Source organism: Ostreococcus tauri (assembly GCF_000214015.3).
Source record: "Ostreococcus tauri WGS project CAID00000000 data, contig chromosome 12, whole genome shotgun sequence".
Classification (NCBI taxonomy): Eukaryota; Viridiplantae; Chlorophyta; class Mamiellophyceae; order Mamiellales; family Bathycoccaceae; genus Ostreococcus; species Ostreococcus tauri.
In genome coordinates this window covers 123,747-132,249 of record NC_014437.2, presented here as the reverse complement: position 1 = coordinate 132,249, position 8,503 = coordinate 123,747, and the positions used below count along the sequence as shown (strand labels likewise).

General features: G+C 60.1%; 4 protein-coding genes across 4 annotated transcripts; 1 reads left to right on the top strand and 3 right to left on the bottom strand.

Annotated features, from left to right (window-relative positions):
• Positions 1–119: 119 nt before the first annotated feature.
• On the top strand, positions 120–395 carry OT_ostta12g00830 (Zinc finger, RING/FYVE/PHD-type; the record flags this gene model as incomplete). The annotated part of the gene is made up of 1 exon (XM_003082187.1): positions 120–395. One exon carries the CDS (start codon positions 120–122, stop codon positions 393–395), a length of 276 nt encoding a protein of 91 aa, XP_003082235.1.
• Positions 396–510: 115 nt separating this feature from the next.
• On the bottom strand, positions 511–2,574 carry OT_ostta12g00820 (Cohesin loading factor; the record flags this gene model as incomplete). Its single annotated transcript, XM_003082186.1, has 1 exon — positions 511–2,574. The coding sequence occupies one exon, from the start codon at positions 2,572–2,574 to the stop codon at positions 511–513; it is 2,064 nt and encodes a 687-aa protein (XP_003082234.1).
• Positions 2,575–2,705: 131 nt separating this feature from the next.
• OT_ostta12g00810 (UNC-50) lies at positions 2,706–3,524 on the bottom strand (the record flags this gene model as incomplete). The annotated part of the gene is made up of 1 exon (XM_003082185.1): positions 2,706–3,524. The coding sequence occupies one exon, from the start codon at positions 3,522–3,524 to the stop codon at positions 2,706–2,708; it is 819 nt and encodes a 272-aa protein (XP_003082233.1).
• A 334-nt stretch (positions 3,525–3,858) lies between these two features.
• On the bottom strand, positions 3,859–7,544 carry OT_ostta12g00800 (26S proteasome regulatory complex, non-ATPase subcomplex, Rpn2/Psmd1 subunit; the record flags this gene model as incomplete). The annotated part of the gene is made up of 2 exons (XM_022982821.1): positions 3,859–6,525; positions 6,714–7,544. The coding sequence occupies 2 exons, from the start codon at positions 7,542–7,544 to the stop codon at positions 3,859–3,861; spliced, it is 3,498 nt and encodes a 1,165-aa protein (XP_022840046.1).
• Positions 7,545–8,503: the final 959 nt, after the last annotated feature.

Genomic DNA, 8,503 nt, shown 5'->3' with positions numbered 1-8,503 from the left:
CGCGAAGGGACGAACGAGAATCGCCCGCGACGGGGACGACCGAGGCGATGGGAAAACCGCGCGCGCGGTCGCGCCCGGACGCGCGCGCGGACGTGGTGATCGTGCGAGAGAAGACGGCGATGACGTCGGGAAGCGCGCGGGGTGGGACGAGGGGTCGGCGCGCGCGGGTGCGGGTGCGTGCGGGGACGGGGGCGGGGGGGGGGAGAGACGCGAACGCGAGCGGGGGACGGGGGACGTGCGCGGTGTGCCTGGACGCGTACGTGCTGCCGACGACGACGAGGTGTGGGCACGTGTTTTGTGCGCGGTGTTTGCAGGCGGCGCTACGGCACAGCTCGCAGTGTCCGACGTGTCGGAAAAAGGTGACAAAGTCGTCGTGCGTGCGGGTCTTTCTGTGAGCGGCGCGCGGCGCGCGCGCGGCGGCGGCGGAATATCGTTTCGTTCGCGTCGTGTTTCATGTCTAGATCGTGAGTGTACATTGTGTGTAATTTCTAAGATGGACCCATCGTTCGTTCACGCCTTGACGCCTTCCGTGATGCGCTTCTCAAAGGCGGCGAATTGCTCGTTGGTCGAGAGCTCTCGCGTGTAATCGTCGAGTTGCTTCTTCTTACGCTCTTCGTAGTCGAGGTATTTTTGTTGACGACTCGAGACGACGTTAGTGCCGTGTTCGGACTCGCTCATCACGGCTTTGATGCGATTCATCGAACCGAGCGAGACAACTTGCATGGGCAGATCCTCTTGACGTTTTGCGAGCGAAAACGCGCTCTCCGCCATGTCCAACTCCGCCTGCTTGGCTTGGTCGTTCTCCAGTGCGATGCACGAGATGAAATACAGGCACGAGGCGATCATCTGTTGGTTTCCTTCTTGCTCGAACGTCTTCTTGAGCGCGCGCCCGAGTTGATTCTTCGCGTCTCCCATTTGGCCTTGCCGGTGTAGGGCGCATCCGCTGGTGAAGAGGGCGAGCGTTTGATTCACGAGCGACGTCTGACCCTCCTTTTTGTCCTTATCCTTGTGCTTTCGAATGATCGGCCCGACCAGCTCGAGCGCCCGACTCGCTCCGTCGTTATCGTCTTCGCATAGAATGGAGAGCGCGGAGCACATCGTGGCGACATCGCGCCAGCTCGGCGTGCTCGCCAATGACGCAGCGCGCGCAAAGTGCGAGCTCGCCTCCTTATACTTGCCAGTAGCGTGCAAGCAGTGAGCCATCACCATTTCAACGTGAGATGCCATGAGACTCAGCGTTTGCGGATACGTTTCAAGCATGTCCATGAGCTGGCACGCGACGTCGAAAGCCACGTCGTACTTCGTCGACGTGAGCGCAATCGAGGCAATCGACTCGAGAATGAGCACCCTGAGGTGCAAGTACGGTCGCGCGTCCTGACCGACCCGGAATTGCATCTCTTTGTCACACGTCACCCACAACCGCTCGCTCTCACCGTCACCATCGTTGTTCCCTTCGATCACCCCCTCTTCCGTCTTCACGACGGGTGCTTCGCCGCCCTGAGGTAAGACGCCGAGCTCAAAGAGCGCAGTGTCCACGAAATCCTTTGCCGCGTTGAGGTGCAGCATGGCCGTCGTCAAGTCACCTCTCGGACGCAAAACCTCGGCAGAAAGATATCTCGCTAGCGCAAACGTGGCGGAGTCGGGAAGCCACTTGTACGCCGTGTCGTTCGAGTACTTCACCTCGTTGATCAACAGTTTGAGCTTGCTCGGATAGTTCTTTGCCGCTTCTGGATCTCCCTCCATGAGCTTTCCGAGCGTACGAATCAACGCGTAGTGAAAACGCAATCTCGCGGTGTCTTCTGGAGCCTCATTTTCAGCGAGCATCTTCGCCATCGCTTCGTCCGCCGCCTTTGCGGCTTCGAACACGTGCGAGCTCTCGCTCCCGCTCGCCCGCTGCATGAGCGCCCGCTGCAACTGCGCCATAGTGAACAAAACCTCCATCTTCGATCCCTTATCGCCGTGTATCTTCTGAACCTCTCTCAGACCAGCGTTCAAGTAACTCTCACACGTCGACCAATCCTCCTCCGCCGCGCACGCGTCCGCGTGCTCCAGGTAATAGTGAAACGTCCACATCGTCCACGTCGGATCCTCCGGCAGGCGCTCTCGCATCCCGATCGCCGCCTGCAATCCCCTCTGCGTCGCCGCAAATCGCTGTCGTCGATACTCTCCTCCCATCATCTTGTAGCACCGTCCCAACAAGCTCAATCCGTGCACTCTTAACTCCTCGCACGCTTTCAGCGGTCGCAACAGCACCTGCGCCGCCTCCAGGTGCGTCTTCGCCCGCGCGCAATTATCCGTCCACTCCATGAGCACGCTCGCCAGCTTAATCCGCGCTCGGGCCTCCGTGGAGGGCAAGCACTTCGCCCGCGTCTTCGCGTTCGCGTTCGCGATGAGCGTCTCGAGGACTTTGATGAGCGCCAGATGGTCGTCCGCTCGCTCGAGCTCGAGCGCCAGAGCGATGAGCGCGGGGGCGAGCGAGCGGCTCTGCGGCGTCTCCGTGCGCGTCGACGGAGGTACGGCGGGCTCGGAGGGGGCGGTGGACCCCGTCGCCTTCGTGCGCGGTTTTCGAGCCATCGCGGTCGCGGTGAGGCGTCACAAAGTGGGGAGAGGTGACGATCAAATTCAAAATCTAAATCACTCGGCGAATTTGGCGGGAACGCGCGCGCGTCGGACGCCGGAGCGCCTTGGACGGGAACGGTGACCGCTCACGACGAGTGAGCGAAGTAGATTGAGAGAACGAAACGAGTGGGATTGAAGGCGATGAGGGCGGCGATGGGAGCGGCGATGAGAGCGGCGGCTGCTGGGTAGAGGAAGAACTCAGTGTTCTCCAGAAACGGCAGCGCGTTGTACCCAATGAAGGCGCAGTAGTTGTGATAGACCAACGCCACGGCGTACAACGCGCAGCTCAGCGCACTCGCGAGCCGCCCTTCGGCACGAAGCAGTGGACTAAGCGTGAGCTGAACGACGTAGAGCAGGACGTACGTCGGTACAAAGGCGTTGCAGTGCACGTCGAACGCGTACAGCCACTCCACCCGCTGCTCCACCGCGTGCGAGTGCCCACCCGGAAGCTTCGTTCGAAGATGCGTGTTCGCCAGATGCCACGAAACCGTCGCTAACACCGCCCCCACACCCAAATAATCCCCGATCACGCACCGCGCGACGACCCTCGCACTCCCGCTCGTCCCGCCGTCTCCGTACGCCGCGCACCACCCGATCGCCGCCAAACCGACCGCTACGCACGACAGCACGACGAACGTCGGATCGTCCCGCGCCCAGTGATTCTTCGTCTGCTTCCGATACGTCGTGTGTCTGTACACCGCCTTCGGGTTCACGCACATCGCCGCCGCCTGCCATAACGAATACTCAACGTCCATTTGCCGCCAGCGAAACGCGCGTCGGAGATAGTGCCCCGTCTGCGCGCTCTTCGCCGCCGCGGCGACGTATACCCGGTACCGCTCGGCGTACGACGCTCGGCGGTGCGATCCCCGAGACTCCGCGGCGTCCGAGCTCGTGGTCGGAAGCATTTCTTTTGAGAGTTTTCAACCGAAAGTCGTTGCGAGATGGTGTCAACACCGAATGGATCTCGCGTTCGTCGTCGCTATGCTCGCTCTCGTCGCGATCGAGCGCGCTTAGAAGCGCACGTGACGGCCAACGGAGGGCTTGCGCGCGTCGATGTGCGTCGACCGAGACGGCGCGCGCGGCGGGGTGTGCAGTTGCGAGGCGCGTGTGCGGCTTCGATTCGCGGCGGAGGCGGGGCGGCCCCGGGGGCGCCTGAGACGTCGCACGCGGGCGCGGGCGTACACGGCGTTGGCATGAATCTCATGAAAATCGATCGTCTAATGATTCCGCGAGGTGATCCTAAAACCCGCGATCCTCGGCGTCTGGATCAAACTCGAAGTCCTCTGGAGGTGCGGGCTCGTCGTCATCCGCCGCGGCGGGCGCAGCAGGTGGTTCCACGGGTTTGAATTGCGCGTCGACGTATGCGATCTCTTCTCCCACATCGGTGTCGCGAAGGACGATGAAGCTTCTGGTGTGGCACTTGGACGCGGAGACCGCGATCGGGACAAAGCGGCTGCCTTGGTCGAATCGCACATACTTTTCTTGCGCCGGAGTCACGCGGCTCGGGTTTGTGAGCTCCTCCGAGCTCGGTTCCGGGAGGTCTATCTTCTTCTCGTCTTCGCCTCCTTCCTTCTTTGCCTCGGTGGTCTCCACGTCCATCGCGTCCTCACCCGCGGGCTTGTCTTCACTCTTCACAGCCGTGTCCACCTCCATGCCCTCGGTGCCCTCCGCCTCCGCCTTCTTCTTGTCTGCCTTTGCTTTCGCCTTTGCGGTCGTACTGAGAACAGCCTTGACGACCTTTCCGTCGTCCTTTTTGTCATCTTCGGTCGTCGCGGCCGCATAGGCGAACGTCGATGGCTTACAGTGCGACGTCACCGAGCAGTGCGGCATGTTGAGCGTACCGTCCACGGCGATGAACGCGGTGGGGACGAACACGAGGGATAAGAAGTAAGAGAGGGGATACCAGAACCAGTACTGAGTGAAAACCATCATACCAAGCACCGATGTCATCCTCGGTCGACCTGTCTTGGAGCGCAAGCCCACGGTGACGTTTCGACCGCCTGCGTCCAAGATCCCCTGCGCCATGATTGCGCCCATCTTGCACATGGTCGTCTCGTGTGAGTCTTGAATGTGACCTAGCACCTTCTTGCGGAACGGCTCGAGCTGCTTTTCGCTCTGCTGTATGCGAACGAACGCTGTGGCGATGAGCGCACCTTGCTGGACGAAGTCCACCGGGTCGTTCATCATCGGCTCGAGAAGCGCAATCGCCTCTGGCATGCCAGTGCCAGCGCACGCGACGCCGACCGCCATGGCGGCACCATATCGTACGTGCGGATTGTACGACTCAGCCAGGAGAGCAACAACTCGCGGACATTGCTCTGGAGTGGACATCAAGACGAAACCGAGCGACATGCACGCGGAGCGACGGACGTCATCCGACACGTCGGAGACCGCCATGTGCAGCAGCTTGCGAAGCGCATTGTTGTTCCCAGTCCCCGCGTACGCTGATGCAATGGCGAGGCAACCACCGTATCTCATGATCTTGTCTCCATCGTGAATCATGGCTTCGATCAAATCATCCCCATCCTCTTCTCGGCCGTACACAGTGAGCGCCATGCCGAGCGAGCAACCTCGAACAATCTTCCCGTGGCTCGTCTTTCCACAGTACTGATGAATTTCCTTCGCGCGCGGCGTGCAAGAACCGGCGTACAGCAAGCCGAGACCGATACCGGCGGCTTCGCCCGCAACCGCACTGTCGGTACGCAAAATACGGAACATCTCATCGTCTACCTGCGCGTTCCCTGTGCCCACCGCAGCGAGCCCCAAGCCAAGGCAGGCGCCATGTTGGATCACCTCGTTGTTGTTACCGCGAGCACGTTCGAGGAGGAAAGGGAGCGCGTCTCCTGGCTGACCGGTGTGAATTAGACCCATCGCATATAACGCTCCACCGAGCGTGTACGGACTCGGGGCTGGAAGAAGCTGCGAGAGTAGCTGCCGAGAGTCCTTGGTGCGTCCGCGGTGAATAACGCCCACCCCGGCGGTGGCGCTGAATCTAGCCCAATTCGTCGCTCTAGCCAACCAATCTAAATTTTCACGTAAAAACTTATCACACGTGGTTCCTGCGTGCATCAACGCGTTCGCCAGAACCGTGGCCGAGTGGCACACGGAATTTCGTGTCTCCACCGCGGCTTTCACCTTTTTCAAAAGCAACAAGTCAGCGTGGTTGTGCGAGTGCAAAAACTCTAGATACAGCGCCAACGGACGCTCACCGCTCAAGATGCTACGCAGCTTGGAAATCGGAGAACCACCGTCGGCTTGTTCGTCGGCGCTCATTGCCTTCTCCGTGACTACTTCATTCAAGCGGTTCAGGAACGGTTGAATGTCATTCTCAAACAGAGCGAACGCTATCTGATACGCCAACAGTTGCTCCGATTCCTCTCCTGCGATCAATTTGCTCAACACTTCCGCGATTCCATCCGCATCTTCAAGCAACATCAAGCACTGGCACATGCTTAGAAAATTGGGCTCGCTCAGGGAAGCGTACATCTTCGCGAGGAGGCGCAAGACGTGTTGTCTGAAGCCTCGAACGGACACCAGGCTCGTACACACCTTCATGGAGTACGACAAGCAGTCTGAAACCGAGCTCGATCGCGCGACCGCCTCTTCGAACTTATCTAATCGCTTGCTCTCGAGCGCGATGCCGATCGCTTGGAAGTACTGCCCGTCGCTGAGGCACCACTCAAACATGCGCTCCACCACCACCACGAGCTTTTCATCGATCCCATCCTTCTTCGCGTCTCCCAGCGCCTCCTCCATCGTCAGCGCCTGCCTCTTCTCAACGTACTGATCGATCGCCGTCGCCGCGAGCGTTTGCGCGAAATCACTCTGCTCGTTCACGTCAAATTTCTCCCCGGCGCGCAGCGCGTAGTGCAACGCGTCATTCAGCTCCCCCAAGTGATAAAAAACCTACCCCTCACGCGCACGATCGCTCCCGTCAGTCACCGCCTTTCGCCCAAGATCACGCGCGCATCGTTCCCACTCCACCCTCTCCACCCTCTCCTCCCGCGCGTCGATCGCCCTTCCTCCGTCTCGCGCGCGCGCGATCCCATCCCCGATCGCGCGTCCACCCGCGTCTTCTCTCGCATTCCACCCACCTTGCTCGCCAACATCGCCGCATCCTCCCGCCCCTCGAACGTCTCGTCCTCGTACAGCGCCTCGATCGCGCTCACGCTCGACGCGACGCTCGACCACTCGTCGTCGACGACATCTCGCAGTCGTCGCAGCGCGTGCGCGCGAAGCTCCGCGCGGGGTTCGTCCAGGAGCGACAGCAGCGCCGCCGCCGCGGCCGGCGCGCGCACCGCGCTCGCGCGCGCGATCGTCGTCATGTTCGGTCGCGCGCGGCGCGAGATGCCGACGCGAAAGTCAAAGAGATCCGCGCGTTTGACCGACGCCCCGTCCTCGGCGTCGACGACGTCGCGACCGGTGGACGCGGGCGTCGCGACCGGTGGACGCGGGCGTCGCGACCGGGGCGATCGAAAGGGACGACCGGTGGCGTAGGTCCATGGCGGTCGCGCGCACGGGTCGTGGACGTGTGATTTCTTCATGGTGCGAATGGACACTGTGTACGTCGAAAAACATGGCAACCTTGAGAAATTGTATTTATCGACGGAATATTTGAATAGTGGATCAATACGTGGACACAGTACGTGTGAAAACATGGCAACCTTGAGATAAACCGCGTGCGTCCAAGAATGGCATCCTTTGTGTGTGTGCGAATGCGCGCGGGGCCGCGCGCGTTTGGTCGTTCGCGGCGGCGAGGCGGCGGTATGCTCCTTGCGAAGGTTTTTCGATCGTATGTACCGCGCGTGCGCGGTCGTGGCGCGGTTGTGGCGCGCGTGGTCGGCGCGTCCTTTGTCCGGATTTGGCGGTTTATGACTCGTGGGCGGGGGACTCCGCAGACGTGCGCGCGCGGGCGTGGGCGGCATGGAGGTGTTGGGGCGCTGTCGTGGTGTGTGTGCAAACAGTCTATATTATGCGCGAAAATCACGTCGCGCACCATGCATCCACACCCGGTCCAAATCACACACACGACCACTCGTCATCAATATACACCACGCATATGACACCGCATACGCCAAATATACGTACCGACATGTCGTGCGTCCCTGGACATCTGTAAGGAAGTGTGAACGCAAGTTCGCACCTCCCACCCAGCGAAAAGCCCTCCGGTCATCGTACCCACGGGCTATGGTTCCGGGTCGGTTGTTTCCCAATCGGCGATGGGCTGAGTACCTGGATGAGTGGCAGGACGACCCGGCGCGGCGAGGCGCGCAGCTGACGAATGCGTCGGCGGCGCGCTCGCACAGCCCCGATCGGTCGAAATGCAAACTGCGGCTCTGCATACGAGCCTGCGGCATTCTTCGTGTTTCACGATGGATGCGCGGAAAAGAAGCTTGTACCGATAGCCGTTGGCTAAACGTATTACTTTATTATTGCAAGAACCCTCGAAACCTTGAGCATGTGTGTGTTTGTTTTCACTATTCACACCGAGCTCGGTGGCGAGTGGCTTGCGTGACGGTGCAGCCTGCGCGAAACGCCATGTGATTGTGATGATCTGTATGGAATGTTTCGAGTGCGTTGGTTGTCATCAGGAGGACCTTCTGTAGGACCTACGTGAGGGCGTTTCAATCGCGTTCGCACATGAGGCGGGAGCCTTGTGTGTGTTCGTGAGACGTCTGATTTTCTAATCAAACTTTCAATCACTTTTGGCCGGGAGGCTAATTGTGGCGCGTCGCGTCGATTGTATTGATCGGTTTCGACCGGTTGATATATTCGTCGTTGTCGTGTCGAAAGGATAGATACCTGGTTGATCCTGCCAGTAGTCATATGCTTGTCTCAAAGATTAAGCCATGCATGTCTAAGTATAAGCGTTATACTGTGAAAC